Genomic DNA, 20,857 nt, shown 5'->3' with positions numbered 1-20,857 from the left:
ATTAAGACCAATTAAGTGAACATTTGATTCAAGTCAAGTCATTAAGAGTCCCAGAAGGAATGAAGCCCAGAAGACATAGCAGCCAGGAGTGAATATTGGTGCTCTACATCATAGCTCTCTTCTTGATGTGAAACAAGGTTGTGCTGACAGTCCCCCTCGGCAGTTTTGAACACTTCAGCCAACTCGCACTAGAGGTTCAATTACTTTAGGCTGTATATCTGAACTTCTGAATATTCTATTGCTGGCTCGTCCGTGTATTCTAAGTAATCTTGTTTGGTGGTGGCTAATATAGATTGAAATATCTTGAAAAAAGGCTTGCCCTAGATGAAACAGCTTTTCACCAGTACCAGCTTGGGATGATCTCTTTTCTTCTATACTTCCCTCTAATGAAATAAAAGCATAGCAGGATCTGTCTCCCTGATTCACAGAGCGCAGTGGAATTTTACGTACTTTCTAATCCTCTGAATGCAGTTCTAACCTCTTTACAAGTATCCAGACTCTGTTTTAGGCAGCTGTCTCTTCCCATTTGTCTATTATTCTAATGAGAGATGTTCCCTGTTAACTTATAACTTGCCAGACGGATGGTCTGGCTGGCTGGCTGTGCGGACTTTAGCTGCGGAGTCGACGGTCGTGGAGTCACTGGAAAATCTCCTGTCCTGGTATTGTTTATGTAAAACAATTTGTCTGTTAGGATCCACTAGACCAGTGGGGGGTGATGGGGACACGGAGAGCTGCTGCTGACACAGACCAAGCTTTGTGCCATGGGAGCTGCTGCAGCTGGACCCAGGGGGCTGGAGGTGGAGAGCCCAAGGGTGGGGGGGTCCCCAATGTGTCAATTCAGACATTCTGACATTTAACCACCTTCAGACACGAGGGCTCAGTCTCATCATTAGAATGGCTTCACAAAAGTAATCTGAAAAACACTGTAGACATTATTTACAATTCATGAGCACGTGGCTATGGGTAGGGGGAGAGAACTTTTGAAAGGTACCACTTAATGCTGCGGCCATAAAGCAGCAGCCGTGTTGAGCAAAACGTAAATCAGTTCCTCATGATCCTGCCCTGCGTTTACTTTGCCGTCTCGCAGATGAGAAGTAGCTTGCCGGAGATTCAAGATCGGAACTTTCCTGAACCCCTAACAACTCCCCCCCAGCACCTCCTACCACTGATCTGTAATGTGTTCTGACACGGGGAGCTTATTGTGGCCACTGGCACATCTGGCCCTCGCAGCTCGCCAAGGCGGAGAGGGCCGAGCGGAACCAGGAGAGAGAAGCTCGGGCTGTTTATTAATGCAGTTTCTAAACAGAAAGTCTTGCCTGCAGGGCATCACGTTGCAAGCTGGCTTGCAACACTTCGGAACGCCACTCACACACTGCCTCCCCTTCTCGGCTTTCTCACGCGACGCACAGCCTTCCAAGAGCGCGTTAGCTCATGTTTTAAACAAAACCAGCGCTTCAGACGATCACTTCCCTTCTTTTGGCTGGATTTCTTGTACATTAACCACCAAAAAGTGTCCACGTTTGCAAATGCTTGATGAGGGTAAAACAATGAAACGTTTTCTCATTTCAATTTTTTCATCGTTCCAATGCTTGAAGCAAGATGGTGCTTGTTTGGTTTTTTTTACAGACCAAGGGTGCAACAAGTTCAAAACTACTAGTTGAGGATTATTTTCCTGTTTTGAGGAAAATACTATTTTCATTGGACCACATAAAATAAATTGCAAATCCTTGACAACAGTGAAAATAATAGCTATAAGGGTTACAAACAAGACGAGGATATTTTGCCAGTCGTGTTTGTTGTGGGTGCCAACAGTGACTTGATTCCTTAATCTTAAAAAAAAAAATGATAAAAGAACAGTGGCTTCAATCGCAAGGTCCTTTACACATACCCACAACTCTTTCTGTAAAACTGAGCCTAAATTCACTCGCTCTTAGATTTATTTATTTTAATTGCTGATCTTGTTTAAGTGCTGACTTCTCTAGAAATCCCTTTTTTTTAAAAATGCTGATAAAATTACTAGGAACCCCCACCAGATAGGCTTCAGCAAGTGGCTACTGTGTGTTGATTTGCACAAGGGTCTGAAATCTTTGCAGCTCAACCCCATCTCCATTTTTCTAGCGGTATTGCCTTCAGCCGAGGATGATGGTGGTAAAAGAGCACAGGATGAACTCCACGTGACTAGTTCCACCAATTTTCAATAATACTGAGTGCTTGGGTGTTGCTCTAAGCAGGGATGGAAGTTGGACTTTTGCACCATGAGAAAGCCATGTGTTACCTGCCAAAGGGGGAGTCCTTTTACCTGTGAGGGCTCACATTAAACCAGTTAGGGTGCGTTTGTGACGACTGGCTCAATCTGCTGGTGATGAAGCAAGCTACTGCTGTTCACAGACTTGGAAATCCTCTGTGAAATTTTTTCACATTTGGAAATGGCACTGCTAGTCATGCACAGTCTCAAGGTGACCCATATATAATTGTGTGAAGCTTGGAAACAATTTAGTTAAAAGGAAAAAGGGGGGCAAATACACACAATTGCTTGCAGTTTACAGTCCATTGACTGTATGAGGGCAGTCTGAGTTAAAGAACATAGAACATATTCAAGCAGAGTCAAGGACCATGCATACTTTGTGTTGAAATTTATTAGATATTCAGCTTAGTTCCATTGTCTTGATCTTTTGCAGCTCAGAAGCTGCCAAGAGAACAAAAAAGTATAACCTTTTACATTCACTACAATTTCCCCTGAATTTTTAACAGATGATCAGAAAATAAGAGACATTTAAAAGTATCCATCTTTCAGAAAAATTAACAGTAGTCAATTTTGCAAGTAAAGTTTGTTTAATCATGATTATACTGTACATTTTTCATTCTTACACCCCTCCTGCCCCCCCCCCCAACCTTTCAATAATAATGCTGCTGTACAGAAAGTAAACTCCACTTTGTCAGTGAGCACAATAAATGCAAATATATTCTTCTTGGGACTAATGCCATCATACAAGGTTCTGACGTGGATCAGACCGAAGTCCCTCAAATCTACAAGATTTCTCTATATAGTTTTAAAAATGGTGACACTGTCCTCTCACTGTTGATAGCTCCACCAAATACCCAGATACGGAGATACATGGATGAGTGATTGAAAATGTATCGGAGCAGCCACACAACAGAAAGGCAGCATGGTCTTGTACATTTCTATGCACAAAACCGAGATGATTTAATATGAAAGAGATGGTCCAAGATTCAGAAAAAACTGAAAATGTTAAATTCTGGGTACTGATTTTTCTTTGGTAGGCTTGTTTTGCCCCCTTAGTAACTCAGCTGTTTACTGAGAAAATATCACAATAATTTAGTATAAAACTCCAAACATTTTCGGTTTTAACTCATCATGATCTCTCCAAAGCACTACCACATCACTAACAAAAAGATAACTGAGGAAACGGCACTTAATCTAAAATGCTGGGATATACACACAGACATTCTTGTATAAATCCTTTTTATTACTCAACTAGCCAGCTTTGTGTGTTTGATAATCCAGAGAAACATTATGTAAAACATGGTAATCTTAGGCTGAATGCCAGTTCTTTACCAGAACCAGCAGACAATAAGAATGACTTTTGTAATCAATAGCTCCTGACCATTTCACTGTCAAACTTAATTCCTTTAAAATATAGAAAACAGAAACAGGCAAGCGGACGAAGCAGTATGGCTGGCAATCCACTTGACTGAAAGGTGACCATTTAGGTAAAGAACAGCTAAAAGTCTGTGAAACCTAATGAAGGGCAAAAGTGAAAAAGATTTCAGACACACTGGTCTTGATTGCTGTAGAACATATAGCTTTCTTTATTAGTGTGCCTTAATAAACTGACAGAAGCTCTGTTCTGATAGTGAGGTAACAGTATACAGACCCTGCCCTCCTGTTATACAAGTAAAAATGGATTGGGTTAAGATAGGATTTACTCCTTCATAATAGTTGTACATCAATAGGCTGCTGTAGATGAATTGCATATCATCCCGTTTAAAAGCAACAGGTAGGCAGGAGGCAGATAAGACAATGTGGAATTTACATGCTGCTCAGACCGTGAAGACAGCCTGCAGGAAGCAGCAGCCTGCACTGCAAGGCTACAGCTGTCAGAAGGCATATCTCCTTCGCCTTGCAGAGCTAGGGGGTCTTTATCAAAAAATGTGGAAACTCTGAATTTGTGCCCTAATAAATATGTAAAATGTAACTGTAATGAACTTTAAACGCAGAGGGGGCAAAAAAATGCCTGAAGTTGCCAACAGAAACAAATTCTTATGCAATTTTTTTTTTCAAATTTAATTCAGCTATGCCTCCTTGAGAGACCTCATGGAAAACAAGGTTTGAAGCATGCTTGAGAAGGTCAGGGCTTGCAATAAATTCCAGCTTTGTTTAGAAGGAGAAATCGGAGCGCAGGCGCCCCCCCGTTTTAGAGAAATTAAAAGGCGAGACCCGTGAGGCATCTGCGATCTGTTAGAGGACCCCCCCCCAATGGCCACGCACGCTCAGAACTGCTGAAGAGTGGTCGCTGTCCCAGCCTCCTCGCCTCTGTCCTGCTGCAGAGCAAGAGGAGAGATCTGAAGGGGTACAGGACAGCCATATCATCTACCATCTCCAGCACGCATGCACTTAGCGTCCATCCGGTAGGCAGAATGCCTCAAAAAGCAGCAAGCAGAAGAAAGGGGAAACCTTTTTTTTTTTTTTAAATAAAGTGTTCTAAAATCAAAATATAGTATTTCAAAGAAAACAGATTCAGAGAGGGTCCTGGGCAGCCAGAATAGGGGTGAGAATGTAGAGGGAAGAATTATATATATATTTCTTTACGGAAAGAAAAACTATGGAAAAACTGACACCAGCCAATACAGCAGACTTAACACAAAATAAAACCTCAGACAGAAAAAGAAAATTGGTCCAAAACCTGCCAAAGATGAAATCAGACCGGTGCCTTGTTTGGAAAATAGTGTACAATTACAAACGTGTTCGATTTATATAAACCGGGACTTATTTTTTCTTGTTGTAGCCATTTTTAAAATGCAGCCCCGAGTACTGGTATACGTTTTTCTTCTTTTTGTAATATGCAAATCTTTCTTTTTCGCCCAGCAAAGGTCTAATTTTCATTTTGTCAGTAGCTGTTTTGCAGTCTTGCAGAGGTCAGGTACAGTACTGCCGACCAGCTGTAAGAAACCCCGGTCAGGTGAGAAAACGGAAATGCTGCTAGGAATTGGATGTGGCTGTTTGATGGTGGTGGTGATGTATTGTATTGACTCATTCGTCGTTCGCAGCACTGGTGCCCCGGACTTGACCTTGTTTACGAAGCTGTGGGGAAGAAGAGAAAAAAAAAAGAGCAGAGAAAAGTGGGGTGAGATCGTCATGAATTCAAGTTGCAGCATGAGCATTTCCAACAACATTCTCCTCCTGCAAGAAAAGAGCCGGCCTGTCACTGAGCACGAATGAAACTTTCCCCATCAAACCTAAATACAAGAATAAATGTCAAAAACAGACAACTTATTCCCCTTTTATGTCATTTTTATGTATGGGACACCAATTCGACGTTCCAATTTACTACGACTCCCCGATTTTTAACTAACATTTGGGATGAGAAGGAATCACACAGTCCAGCAACCTGATTATACTGATTCTCCGCGGATAAATCTTATCCCAAGCAGGTCTCTCAAAGTAAAAGACCTCCTAGCCGTGTGAAAAGGTTTGCCAATAAGGGGATATAGCTGCAATATGTCATAAGTGAGAGGGCTGTAAAATTAAATACAGGTCTTTCAGTAGAAATGTTCATTTATTGAGACCTAGCAAAAGGAACTGAAAGGCTGTTAACCTTAAGGTGAATATAAAAAAAAATAATCCTATGTTTGCGAGAAGACTGAAGTAAATTTTAAATGTAATTTCCAGTTCCAAAACTGCACTAAACTTGCTCAGTTGAAACTCTTCAGAATAATTCCTTTGCAGAATTAAGAAATCACTTTATTTCCCCATTTAGTTACCACCATTAAAATAACGATTTACTGTAAACAACTGAAAGTGTGTCCTAAGTTAAGGATTTAACAAACAAACATTTTATAAATAAGAGTCATTATCAGATTTAAGAAATGTTAGGCTTCTATTCCTCCTATAATCACACTGTTAAAAACTGAAATGTTTGCCACCATGGTGTTTCTATAAAGCCATGATAATATGAAGAAGGAATGGTCACAAAACTTATACCAGGGGGTATCAAATACATCCCCTTGAGTACACGCACGTACCACTACTTTTATTACATCACCTCAAATCGCCAGCATCTCCAGAGCTGTTCAGCCCAGTGTATTCCACTGTAATATTCTCAACAATGGTTAAAGAACCCCCCCAGCTTGCTCCAGTACAGGCAGGACTCTCTCTCACAGAGCAGGCTCTTTTCAAGTGCAGAATTCCATTTGTATGCTAATGAGTCTCGTTTGTACAATCTTGGGCTTTTTTTTCCTATTGTTAAACACAAGCAATACCAGGCTCCTGCCAGCGACGAGATGGCTTGAAGCCTCAAAATTTCCGAGCGACACCCATTACGTGCGTCTTGAAGACCCCCCACTTGTAAGCGTGACATGCAAGCCTAGGCACCCTGGACAGGGACAAGCTACCCTTGGGCTTCTTAGGAAAGCATCCTTAAAAAATAAGCTAAAAACAAGTGAGTGGGATTACACTCCCATTATTTTTGACATCCGCTGCTTAATGCATTAATGCCATGCCTTCTCTCAAAAATAACAGGAGGCCAGAATTAAATGTGTCATATACTGTATGGCATAGCAAATTGCCTGAAGCAACAAGACACAATTTCACAAGCAAATTTGACAAAAAAGTTCCCAAAATAGCCCTTTTTAATGACTGTTATTAGCAGAGGAGATGGGAAATAATAGCATAAAAAATCTCTTTGGATAATTGCTATTAGATATATTTTCACACTGAGAGCATTATTTAGAATAGTACGCATACAGTATTCAGGAGCAGAATAAAAAAAGCCCCGGTGAGTGGAAGATGGAGACTATGTCTTACTGGGAGTTGAAAAAGATCAAAATGTGTCTGTTTCTCTCGCAGAGACATACATGTATGACGTGCTGCTCAGCACAACTGATGTCAGTTTTGGGTGAGAACACCTCAGTATAAACAACAAGAAGAAACCCAGCCTGAAGGAATTCCTGTAAGCTTTCCAACTGATAGAGGATGTCCAGGATCTAATTTGGATTGCACCCTCTTATATGAAAGGAAGCATTGTGAAGAAAATAAGGTAATGTTGGTTCATGTCAGTCTCAGCTTGCCAGGGCAAACTGCAATAATCCACTTAAGACTCTCAGCCACAGACTGACTCAAGATGAACCAGTTCAGCTTTCAAAACTGCAACTGCTGTGATTCATAGTGGCTTATTTTTCTTATGCACAGATTAGTATACTGCATATTTATATATTTTTTTCACTTTTGCAAAATGCCACTTTTGTGCTACAATAGTAGCAAGTTACATAGTTTAAATGGGCACCGTTACAGCTGGTTACAATATAGTGTATACCACTAGCTGCAATCTATAATGGAAACTGCCAGTGGTCAAAATAAAAAACACTTCTGCATCACCAACACTAAAAGACCTCTCCAAATGAAGGTCAAACCACAGAACAAACAATGCCATGATATTTCCATGATCTCATGTTCACCAAATACTTAATATTTATTGTACCGTTTTTAAAATGCTCCATCGACTAATGTGGAACTAAATAACATGCTTTCCTTTTGGGACAAGATCTCCAGCTGAAAGGACTGGAGTCAAAAAACGGTATTTATGCAGTAAATGCACATTAGTGATGTCCGGGTGTGTTTCTTCATCCACTGCACTTAACACCTAACAGCATAAAAGAGATAATCTACACTCGCTGGAATCCAATACGAACAAGCAGCAGTCATTTTAGCGCAAGAAGAAAAAGCCCAAGATTAAACTCATTGCAAACAGTTCAATCGTTTTGCAGAACGGTTGTCTGAGAAGTGCTGCCGGCGGTTGGCAGCACATGTGGAGACGGTGTCAAGTGTGAAAAATCAGCATAATGAGAGTCAAGAGAACAATTCAAGAGTATAACAGCCGCACCGCCACACTGCTTCCATTGTTTCCACTGGGGGGTTAAAGTTCGGTAGGGCCTGCAAGCCAATAAAACAATATTTATACACATGATACATGTCTGAACTACCTCTGATTACCTAAAATGCACTATTAATTGATTTTGTGACACTGGTTAAAAGAACCAGCTGAACTGTACACGATGTGGGGAACAATCTAGCTTATGGGTGGCAAATAATTAAAAAGTGATTTATTCATTAAAAGGAATTCATATTTCTGGTTGGGTGATGTTATCGGCCACTATAATAAACCAAAAAGCATACTACTACTATAAATTGTTATTGTGGAAGACAAACTGAGCATTTTGAGGATTTCATCCAACAAGCTGTATTAAAGTCCTAATTTTCAGGAGGCCAGAAGCTTCTAGAACACTATGATTTATACATTTTGAGTATTTCTAAATTAAATACTTGACAAAATATCACTCATGGGTGAAAGGATGAAAGGCATCACCCTTAAGAACGTTAAAATGTAATGTAAAAGTTATCTTAAAAATTTGAACACAACCTTTCATGGGCTGTGCAGGGAGTAGGCTAGACTTATTCAAGCTTGTAAGCATTCGATTCTTGGGACAATGGTTTTGACTAGAATTAAAGCGACCAAGAATCAGAAACGCCTGCTACTGTGCGATGGCAACAAGTAACTTCATTCCAATGTTTGGCTTCAAAATACGAATCATCCAGAAACAACAGTTTGGAATTTTCCAACTGATTACAGTTCATTAATTTATTTTGAATTAATTCCCTTAACGGGGTGAACATAATTCAAAACGTCAGTTTTTTTTAATTTATCTAAAGGTATGAGGTTTGTCATCTGCCCTCCAAAACCCAGCCCCTTTGATATTTATCAGCAGCAACAGCTTCGGGCATTTGTACTTACATACATTATATCCTCACTTTATAAGGCAGTAATAAAAATAAAATAATGGGCTGTCTCTCTTAAAACTCCTTTTAAGAGCTTGCCAGTAAGAATAACTGTAAACTGGAAATGAACCTCAATGGTTGTGAGATAACATGTCACAAGTATCTCCAAGCGACTTTACTGAACTCAACAGATTTCTCAACATGCTTGGGGAAGACTGCACAATCTCCTGGCCATGATTTCTTGCAATTGTTTTCCCCATGGCTGGCAAATCTGATCAGTGCTTGGTTTCTGAAGCCTGGGGTGTTACCCCTGGGGCATTCTGGCAGAAGTCCTCAGAGCTACCATACTTAAAAAATGTTTTCTTTGCAAACATGTTTTAAATTAGGAATATAATCATATTATTAGGGTTCTTGAGCAATTCAATGAGTCATAACATAGAAGGGCCAAAGTTCTATGCGAACACTTCAAGTCCTTTAAACACCAACAGAATTATTTGCTGGTAATATCGGTAATATTTTTGCATAAACGTGTCCAAATACCTAGTATTGAAAACATTTAATGAAAACATCTGTTATTGATTGATATAGATTATGTTTTTTAGTTCACAGCTGCACTCTGGTTTTCTTCTCTGGCCACCGGAGTACCTAAAGGCAACAGTCTTCTGTCAGCCAGACCATCAAGATCAGAGACCCCCAACTTTTCACAACTTTCTCTACACGATTATCACATTCCACAGTGAAGAATAAAAACAGCTAACAACAGTTCCTGCTCCTACCCATGGGTCCCATAAAGAAGGGGCGATGGACGGCGCGGCGTGCGCACGACTTGATCGGTCTTTGTTTAAGCCAACACGCAGACCCCAGTGGGAGGGGGCATGGAAGCAGTGCAGCAGGCGGGCACTCCGATAACCCAAAACCAGGACTCTTGGGAATGAAATGGCCCATCACCAGAGCCCCGGCCACCTCCCCACTTCACTTACACAGCCTGCCTCTGAACCTACAGAGGGATCTGCTAATCAATCCGCTGCCGACGTGCCTCGCACAGAACCCCTCATACGCATCTAGATGTAAAATAAAAGGATCAACAGGCAAATCGAGGGCCTTTGTGGACTTGGGCGGGTTAGTAAGGGACACACGAGCAATTGCATGAGGAGGCCTGGTGGGACTGTCGGGGAGTCCTGCGGCGTTCGACGAGCTCTGCTTGTTCATGGGTTAGTAGACATTACCATCAGAACCACGCAAAGGGGAAGGAACTGGTCCCACCCACTCCAAAACAAGCGGCTGGCGTGAGAAAACCCAGCCAATAGTGGGATTTCAGATTTGAATCATACCGTCCATTGTAATCTAAATCTAAATTGAAAATGTGGAGAGTTTCCTCCTCTTGATCTGCAATCCTGCAATTGCAAACATGACTCCGTACACAAGGCCAGCTTTTCATCTCTGGGAAATGACTTGTATTAACTAATTAAAATAATATCCTAATCACAAGTGATACAAACATCACTGAACTAAAGAGAAACAATTTATCCCTGGATATTCCGTGTGAAATTCTGTCGAGCATTCCTGAAGCTCTATTTTTGATATTCCTAGTAAAACGGTTAACTGTAGTGGTCTGACCAGGGCTTCCTTCTGTCCTCATAAGCCATCTTTATAAACAGGTGTATCCCTTTCCAGTGCTTATTTTTCCACATATTAAACTGGAATAAACCACTTGGGCCATAAAATGTGTTCTCTTAAAATGTTATTTTCCCTTAACCGTACACAGCACAACTGTAATTAGCCTTGTGAACTATATTATAAAACACACACTATTTGCTATTTGACATCCTCCCACTGAAAAGGTAACAGCAGAAACATGACAGATTAGGTCTACTGTAACTGCATTCGATTTAATATCCATCTCCCTTTTGGACAAAGGTAACAGACACATTTGTAGTCCTTCTGATATCCACTCTCTACCTGGTATGAAGAAATAAAGTGATGCAAGGCACAGGTAACTTGTGAATTAAAACTAATTTCATATGTCTAACAAGCTAAAGCTAACTTATTAAAACAGACAGGTTTATCACCCTTTGACCAAAACTGAAATGCAACCGGGAGTTTATATAGTAAAAAAAAAAGTATTATGTTCCACAAGTTCTAAGCTTCTAAACAATAAAAGAGAAGCACATGTTACTGTGATTCCCAAAACTTTAAAGTTACATCTATTATTTTTGTCTATGACAGGTTCAGCTGGGGCTGTCCTCAGACTCTACACAGCCATTTCAGGTTTTATGAGCTGCATATTTTTATCAGTCAAAACAAACAGATCATATTTTTATCTTATTTTTAGAAATATATATTTTCTGCTTCACCGGTAGACATTATGCAAGGCTATAGGCTGTAGTTTGAAAACCATGCTATTATAAAGCACTGGAAAGGAATTCACGAATCATGTCATCTAATGTGAAACTTGCTTCCAATACAACCTGCTGTTTTTTTCTACTTTAGCTCTAAATAATCTCTGTAAATGTCCTTCCCCATTGCGTGGTGACATCCGTAGCAGATGAGCGGCACATTTACCTCTGCGACATAAGCAAGACGTTCAAATATAATTTCTGGTAAAAGGGAACAAATGCATTTTGTCCAGCTTAATAGTACTCTACAAAATGAGAGTCATTCATGACGAATTTCATAGCATGTTAGTGCATTATTGCTGAATATAATGTGAAATATTGATTAAGATTTTATATAAATACACATTATTCAGTACATCTGGTGTTTATATTATGTGAGTCTGAATTTAGCATGAAACTGCATGTACACAACATGGAACAAAGATGACTATTGCTCCCCTTTATGGTCCTTATTGTTTTTGCTTGCATTATTATCTTAATACATGATCATGGACTAACGAATTCAAGCACACAGTTTCTTACTCTTCAAGGTGTTGTAATTGATTCAGTATCAATTAAAAAGATTAGTGACAGGAAATGTGTGTCAAATAATGGGCATATTCAAAATAAAAAAAGATGTTGGAAAAGGGTGTAGCAGATTTGAATCATGTGCTGTTTTTTGCCTTGTGTAATGCTATTTTATGTGTGGAGTTTGAACCTCATTTGTGTTTTCCACTCGGAATATTAGTGTCTAGATGAACTGCTCATAAATAAACAGTGCAAGATATGTTTCTTATTCATGTTGTAATATTCTGTGCTGGTTTTGCAATTCCAAGGATTGTTGCTCAGTTTTGTATGATTTCTACAAATGCCTCTCTTAACAGGTAAGTGAGCTCTTACTCTACTGTTAATACCACTCTGTTGCTAACAGTGCATCAATACCTCCTCTCTCAGTTGCAGTGATGGTGTTTAATTGACTGACATGATTTGCAAAGACAAGTGTATTTGTATACCATTTATACAACTACACCTTCTGAGCACCAGAGGATGCCAAAGTGTAAAAATCAACATGGGATAAGAAAACAAGGAAATACAGTTAAATGTATATAAATATTTGATTGATAGAAGACCTGTTAGGCCCTCAGTCTAGGGATATGAAACTAAGAAAATCATAGTCGATTTTTTAGCTTACTGCTAATTATATATACTTTTGTCAGTGGTCTAATGTAAAATTGAGTTTTCAAAATGACCTCATGATTAATCCATGATCCATGATTAATGACAAAATCTGGTCACTGGAAAATTTAAAGAGCCTTTTTGAGGGTGTCTGGAACCTGCTCTCATCTGCATGTACAATATTTCGAGGAGTATCATTATGTATGTGCGCCAAAATGTTGGGCTTTGCGCAAGAATCTTGAGGAGTGTGTTTAAAGGCTGTTTCAGTGGTTGAGAAGAAATCTCCAATCAGGAAAGAAGAAATCTTGGACATAATGGTTTATGTAAACACATCTTCAGAGCATATGCAACTCAAATACAAAAGGGAACAGAGGAATATGCTCAGATGGAGTTTTTGTGCACATTCATCTGCCGGTTAAACAAATATTAATACTAATTTCTAAACTATTGCAAAATTCTGAAATCCTCTTTTACCATGAACACAATCCTCAAATCCTCCTTTTGCATGAACACAATGCAAAAGAAACAAAAAGCACGCACACACTGCTGCCGTTTCTAATTTGTGTGTTTATACACAAAGCAAGAAACAGATGGTGTAGACTGAGTGGGGCTGAGATTTGCTTGGAAAACTTGTCTAACTGACACCAGGGCAAGAGCGCTACTCTGCTTAGTCTGGTAAGCGCTACTTAGAGAGCTAAGGAAAGGCACATGCACATTCATACCTCCTCCAACTCTTTCTGTGTCTCGTCCTCCATCCTCCGGATATCCTCCATTGTCAGCTCCACCCATCGGTCGATCCAGCAGAAGAGCTGACGATGGAAGTTAGTGAAAATCCTCTTCTCTTGCTGTAAGGACAAGATGCACCTTCGATTAGAACATCAAAGGAAGGCATCACCTTTAGAACAACGTGGGTGTGAATCTGAGGGAGCTGCTGTAATTTTGCGGAAGAGCCCCGTGGTTAGAAAGTCATAATCTGACATGCTGGAGGATGCAGGTCTAAGGTACACCTTATATTTATTGCAGGGGTGCGATACCTGTCTGACCAGGAGGACTTTTTCCACTCTGAACTTCTGCAGTCCTTTTGCATTTGGTTTTACAGACCAACAAGATCATGGTTCAATTAAAAATTGAAATCAATAACACATACTGTACATGCACAATTAACTCAGTATTTGTTAAATGCTGTACAGGGCATTTAAAAGAATGACTGAAAACTGCAAAACAGTTAAATGCAACAAGTCTAAAGCATATCAAAATTGGATACCTTAACATGATTTCTGTTGCAGGCAATTGTGATTTGATCATCTGTAATGGGCAGCACAGCAGCAAGCTGTAGGCTGCAAGATATAAAGGTGAATCTACAAGCACACTGAAATAGCATGTTTGAAGTGGTAAAAATAGTGGTCTGAGTTGGTGCAGTCCAAGTGTGTCTTACTCAGTGAACCAAGTATGAGCTTTTTGTAATAAAGTTTGAAAACTCTGTAACAGTACAGTGGAACTGACTGTGCTCTCCTTGTATTGAAGGCAATGATTGTTTTAGGTTAAAGAGCACTATTCTTGTCCATGGCCCGTGCCTTAAGGGTTCAGCACAGATGCTACGTTTTATTGTGCCAAAACTTAATTTCACTTAACAGTACTACATTATGTGATACACGAACACCACTCTGGAAGGGGTCAGCCCTAAACAATTTTATTTTAATAACTCAAGAAACCCATTAATTCTCCACACAAAACTACATCAAATTAAAACCTATGCTAAATATTTTCAAGGTATAACCTATCTTGCAATTTAATTTGATGGTGAAGCTCCACTTTTACAGTTAAGAATTCATCCCCTGCATCTTCTATACTTCCCAGTTAGGGTTTTTTGTCACTGGTTTACAACTTGAATGACTCCTGACTGGATCAGGAATCAGTGTAATGGGCGATGTGAGCTGGGAAGGAAACCCAAGAACAAAAAAAGAGAAAGATAAAACCACAGAAATGGAAAACATCCTTACTTTGTGAATGAAGTTCTCTATTTTGTTCTGCAGTCCCCACCACTTGAACTTGACGGTCACCAGTTTGTAGGCGCACATGCGGGGGCAGTTTGGGTTAGCGACGAGCTCCTTCTGTTGGTAGAGGGAGGGAATAATGTCAGTGGCCTCTGTGGCGAGTCCTGCTGCTGGTGCAGCCACAGACCAGTGCTCTAGCCCCACACCTCCGGGAGGAGAGCAGCTCATCACTGTTCGACAAGAAACTATCAGGGTTAACTGCACAGAAATGGAAATAAATCACGAGAAGGTGAAAAATAAAAAAAACTAAATTTTTATACCTTTATTGCAAAGGTTTAGAGGACAGTTACATACAGTAGGTATTTGCACCCTGTACCTTTGGTTAGCCGAATTCTACTAGCGAGCAAAATTATAAACAAAATATTATGTAATCCACATTAGTGAATAATTGTATTTAAAAAAATAACCAAAAAGTACCAACACAAATCTGCACTAAAACACACATGTAAATGAACACCTGTACGGACACACAAAGAGCAATTCTTCTCTCTTTCTCACTAAAATACAAATATCTATGTGATTTTTAAACATCTTAAATTACCCATATGGCTATAATCTCAATAATTCCTAAAAACATTACGAGTAAACAGAGAGAAAGGTTTCTGGACTATAGGCTCATTTAGACTTTGATTTTACTAAGAGAGCCACCTATGTCCATGTTCCTTGTCATATGAAACCTGTAAACATCAATCAAAGCTCCAAGTTAAGACGGCAAATATTTTGTTTTTGAATTGATATTAAATCTAAATTTAAATATTAAATATTAAATTCGAATTTAATATTTAAGGCATAAACCTCAGCTACAGAAAGTCAGAAAATGGTTTGTGATCAGATACAATCAGTCAAAATTCTGCACACAGCGCAGGCACAGACAGTTCATCTCAGAAGCGCACTGAGTGCTCGCCGTCCTCTCTCTCCTGTTGTAAAACCAATGGCGTAATCGCTCATGTTAAGAGAGGGGGTCCTGGAAGCAGGGGGCGGGCAGGGATTGGGGGTGGTTTGGGCCTGTTTGCTTTGTCAGCTTGAGGCTCCAGTCCAGGCTGTCAGTTTCCCACCGTACTGCTTGCCTTGAGAAGGGAAAAGAAAAAAAACAGCAGCAGAAAAAAAATCGTGAAGCCAAGTCTTGGCTTTCTCAAAAAAAAGGGAAAAAATGACGTGACCTCTTTAGGCAAGTGAGGCACTGCACTGAGACGTGAAGTGAACTTGTCTGTGTGATCTGCTCCCTGCAGCTGCCGCCCTGCTACACAGCAGCAGTTAAGTCCTTGCAGGGTACAGCCAACACAGATGAGAAGAGACAGTTTAGGGTGATGATATTCTTCCTCCAACGTTGCCCGAGTTAGACCAGCATGTGCCTGTGTAGAGATATGTTTTTTTTCCCACTGTGGTTTTCCTTTCTGGTTAGCTACTTTTTGCCGAATGGCTTGCTTTTCTTTGTGCAATTACGTTCTGCTTTTAAAAACATTTTCCGATTGATTTTTCCAAAAAAGAAAAACAATTCATAGGATAACGGGATTACAAAATAACCAGGCATGCTTGGAGGAAGCTAACAAAACAAATTTGTTGAACAGGTTTCTACTAAGATCTCTGGGTCTAAATTTAAATAAACAGGACTGAAGAGAGTACAATGGCGCTTTCTACTCTAATGGCTGTTGTTTCTTTGGCAAAAATTGAGCAGAGGTGGTCCAGAAAAAAAAATCAAAATTTCTTGGACATTAGGGAATAACTGTGGGAAAAGACAAAGAGGGTAAAAGAATCCCTCAGATTTAAAAAGCTTCAATCCTCTGTTGTTGCGGTAATCTACAGAGTGCTAACTTTTAACATAAGGTACTGAATTTTGTGCTCTTTTTCACATGTTTGTGGCAGGAAAACGGAAACAAAGAACCAAACAGCCATCCGTTTCCCATTGCTTCGGCCAGCTGCGAGCAGTTTTGAACTCGCACAGCGGGGACACAGCTGCATCTCTTGCTGGTATAAAAATGACACGACAGAGGAAGGAGGTATTCAGCAGGTCACTCCAGTGTCTTCCATGCCTGTTTGTAAAGACTGTCCCTGTACAATCCAGAGAGGAGCTATTCTTAGAGCATAGGACGTTGATGTGGTCGTACCTTATAACTTTGGAGCGAACACAGCAGGAATCTGCAGCATTTAACTTCCAGACAAAATGTCTGACAAAAATAAAAGAAATTATTCCTGTCTTGCTAAATGCAGGTTAAACCCAAGGGCTAACCACTTCCAATCCCAAACCATCTTGATTTGCTCTGACAGGTGTAAACCACACAGACAACTCATGTGATTAAAAGTGGAAGCAAAATAACCAGAAGCAGTGAACAATAAAAAGCATACATGCACATATACTGTAAAAAACACCCAGCACAAACATCTGTGTATAATAGCATTAATATGCTTGTCAAGTATTACTGGATTTGTTTCTATAAAGGCACAGTGGAGTATTGTTCAGAAAGACAAATAGGCAAATACAAAGACATTTAAGATACAGAAGTACAGTGCATCATATTCAGGTAACAAAAACAGATGTACCATGGGAAACACTGAGTGCAAAGAAGTCATAAAAATGATTTGTTGACATTTACATCTAGACAATGTGGGGAAGTAAAAAAAGGACACATAAAACAAAAAACACCATTAAATTGTACAATATAGTAGGAAGACCCCATTTAGAATATTATGTATAGAGTTGAAAATACATTATAAAAAAGATGTTGCTGCCATGGAAACAGTTTAAAGAAAAGCAACCAGGTTCATTCGTGGGCTTAAAGGAAGCTGAAATCATCCTACAATAACGAGATAAATAAAATCTTTTAAGTGCTGAACACAGTAGTTCAAGAGGGGACCTGATTCAAGTACAGGCATAAATCTAAGAATGCTACTTTCAGTACTATGCTCTTTTTAAGACAAAAAAGAAACAAAAAACATACTGACTGAAATATGCAGGGGAAATGCATGGTTGTATTTATCATGTTAAACACTCTTGTAAGGAGTAAACTCACAGAGATAACTGTCTGCTTTGATGCCTTCACTTTACTTTTTTTAGCACTTTCAATCCAAAATGTCTGAAAAAGAGCTGAAATTACGAAAGGAAAACCCTCTTCAAGCACGGTGGGTGTCTTAGGACCACTCCGCTTCTCTGAAAGTCAACTTCAGAGTTCATAGTTGACGTTATTCTCAGAGAGTATGCATAAATTCAAAAAAGGCACTGACAAATTCAACCCATTGGATTCCTCCGGATTCCACATGGAAACAAACCAAAGAAGGGCAGTGCGCTTAAAATTGAATACAGAAGGCATTTTGTTTATGCAGAGCACTGCGGGTGTCCGGATTTCCAATAGAAGCTTCCTTCAAGAATTGGCTAGATGAGATCTTTGGATCATCAGCCTTCTTCTAGTAACCGAACAAGCTAGAAGGGCACATCAGCCTCTTCTTGTTCACAGCTTTTCTTATGTTCTTCAACTGAAACATGGATCTTGCTACTTGTGGACCACATGCAAGAAAGGAATGATGCTCTTCTCCTGTATTTAAAACGTACACTCCTGTAAGGCATGGAGAAGCCTGTGGCATTCCTAGAGATGGACAGAGCGTAGCTGCTGGTTCTCATTCTCTCAGTGATTCACACGGCAAACTCCAAAACTGGCAATTTAACAGCAGATAGGAATATAATACCTGCCGATATAAAAAAATTATCCTCATTTAAAGAAAACAATCTTATATCTGACATTTATCTCACATCCCCTAAGTGCTGTCTGCTTAGCCTGAGGTAATAGAAGGCCAACAAAAGCATTCTTAGCATAACCCTGCTTCTCAGGTAACACTTTGCACGTTTCAACAAAAAACAAAACTGGGCTTCAGAGGCAGCTGGATGACAGAAACCGGTTCATTCTAATGCCACAAAATCATCTCGGGGTAAAATGGGGGCCCCAGCTCTTTAGTGTATAGGCACTGCAGATTGCTTGCACTGGAATTAGGCAACACTGTCTAGATACTGTTAATATTCCTCAACTGTTAAAGACAGCTGGAGAAAATCCCATGCCTCCCTCTTTGGCCCTGGAGCTCACTACTGTCCTGCCCCCAAAGCGAGAATCCTGGGTATCCAGACTACTGCTTGCTGGAAGTCATTCAAGTGTCTTCCTAATCAGACACCTAGAGTGCAAAACTTTCTTCACTTATTCGGTAACGGTAAAACAATTAACCTTGTATGACAATCCAGGAAACTACAGCACGATAAATCACTGCATTTTTAAAACTATCCTTGATTTTGCTTTTCTTTGTTCACAACCTAACAAGCTCAAATATTTTTTTTTGCAAAATATCCAATTTTCTTTTAATACCCTCCCAATTTGCAATTACCAACTTGTGATGAACTCAGAACGCTGTGGTAACTACTACAATAGGTTTAAAAGACAGCAGCTGGACTGTATGCAGGTTAACATCTTGAATGCGAGTTATAAATGGATAAATTTCAAATCTTGCCACGATTTGATAAAGAAAAATAAAATGGACAATTTATATAACTGTACTAGCACTGTTTAAAACCCCACCAAGAGTGCAAATTTGAGAGCCTTGCTCTTAAGTTTTACTACCTCACAGCTTTCATAACGCATGGTTTCAGTTTAGGTTTCAAAAATTACTTTCTAGAGACAAAAACAATTACACTGACTGAAGGGAAATGACAATCTCTTTTCTGACATGTTCAAATTGCTCCCCTTTCTGAAACACAGTGGCATTTTGTTCATCAAAATAAAGGAACTATTGTCTAGCATTCCTTAAATAAAAACAAAATAAGAAATACACAAAAAACTTAAGTACTTCTTTTGAAGTTGATCTGTCAGTGTACAATTTTCGTGAGAAGACATCCTTACCCTACAGGAAGGCTTACCATAATTACTGCAGCAAATTATGTTACCTTACTTTCAATAGCACAATGTTCTCAGGAGAACATAAGGTCATAACACTCAATCAAAAAGCACAACACAATGTTAATTGAAATTAGTACTTCCATAACACCGTTGTGTTATGGCAACACCAATACTCAGAACTGATCTTTAGATTTCATAAGTCTGGGTGTACCAGAAACATATTGGAAGAAGTATTTTTGCAAATTAGAAAACAGGAGGATAGGTAGCAACAGAAACATGGGAGGACCATCTGAAAAAAGCCATGATTGAAATCCTTAGGTTTGACCTAAAATTGCTAATCCACTGACCCACAAAACTGCAGAGAATAAGTAGCATCTTTAAAAGCTTTTCTCCCGCTCAGTTGTGGTGCTCAGCATTTCCAAAAGGTCACTCTTTAGTTAGCTGATCTGATTGTTTTTCTTGGCTTTTCATGTCTCTTTATTTTAAATGGAATTCAAAAGGTCCAATCGTGTTTTCATTTCACAATGAGGATCAGGTTTCTGGGAGATATGTGGAGAGAGGCCCGGGGGGAGACAGACCGAGAGAGTAATGTGTATTTGACTGTAGGTTGAGCTGCATTACCAGGCAACTGGCATTCCTTGCATATAGGCCTGGGTTTGCCTTTTATGTCGACAGTGAAGAAATATTAGAGAGTGCAGACCACTCTTGGCAAACTGGAAAATACTTCTGTGTAATTTAACCTTTGCTTTGATTGGGTAGGGGATGGGAGAGTTTTTAATGTTGTTTGATGGAGGCTGTGTCAAAGCTTAAATACAAGTCCTGCAATTACTGCATTTCCATTAAAACATACAGAGAAATCCAATCCTTAAGGATTGGCAAAAATGCTGCAGTCACAGTTAATTAAAGGGCTCCACTTGTCTTGACAGCCAACTGTTCAAATCCCAGAAAGGGAAAAATACAAAAAAAAGTGACAAACCACTATATTTATTATTGACGTCTTTAAAAGGAGAAAAAGGGCAAATTAATTCCATTTAGTATTGTGCAATGTACAGGACCAATTTTACAATGAAATCATGTTTTCCTAAGGTGGGACAAAATAAGCATTATAACTGAAAAAAAAGTCAAAAATAATTTTAAAATAAGGGTAGAATACTACATTTTAAAACAATAACAGTTTATTCCCCCTGAATGTACACCTTTGAAATGCACTTGAGAAGCATTTGACAGTAAATTACTTTTTAAACACTGGATAACCATTACTACTGCAGCTCCTAGGTTTTGAAAATGTCTTAAGTTACAAAAGTCTATCGTTTTTTTTCCTAAGCTGTTGGGTGGAAAGTGAAATGAAACCCTTTGCGAGGGTCAACG

The 20,857-nt window shown here is 39.5% G+C and overlaps 1 protein-coding gene across 1 annotated transcript in view; it reads right to left on the bottom strand.

The window, feature by feature from the left end:
- Nucleotides 1-2,611: 2,611 nt before the first annotated feature.
- pitpnb (phosphatidylinositol transfer protein, beta) overlaps nucleotides 2,612-20,857 on the bottom strand; it is a 75,576-nt gene continuing 57,330 nt past the window's right edge. Inside the window, exons 9-11 of the mRNA XM_088618589.1 lie at nucleotides 14,565-14,675; nucleotides 13,287-13,409; nucleotides 2,612-5,323 (exon numbers count right to left, since the gene is read on the bottom strand). Of these exons, the coding sequence (XP_088474715.1) occupies nucleotides 5,273-5,323; nucleotides 13,287-13,409; nucleotides 14,565-14,675 (285 nt within the window). The 3' untranslated portion in view covers nucleotides 2,612-5,272. The remainder of the gene's footprint in view (nucleotides 5,324-13,286; nucleotides 13,410-14,564; nucleotides 14,676-20,857) is intronic.

Source organism: Lepisosteus platostomus, chromosome 24 (assembly GCF_059453375.1).
Source record: "Lepisosteus platostomus isolate fLepPlt1 chromosome 24, fLepPlt1.hap1, whole genome shotgun sequence".
Taxonomy (NCBI): domain Eukaryota; kingdom Metazoa; phylum Chordata; class Actinopteri; order Semionotiformes; family Lepisosteidae; genus Lepisosteus; species Lepisosteus platostomus.
The sequence above is the reverse complement of the archived record's forward strand: the minus strand, read 5'-3'. Positions and strand labels throughout refer to the sequence as shown.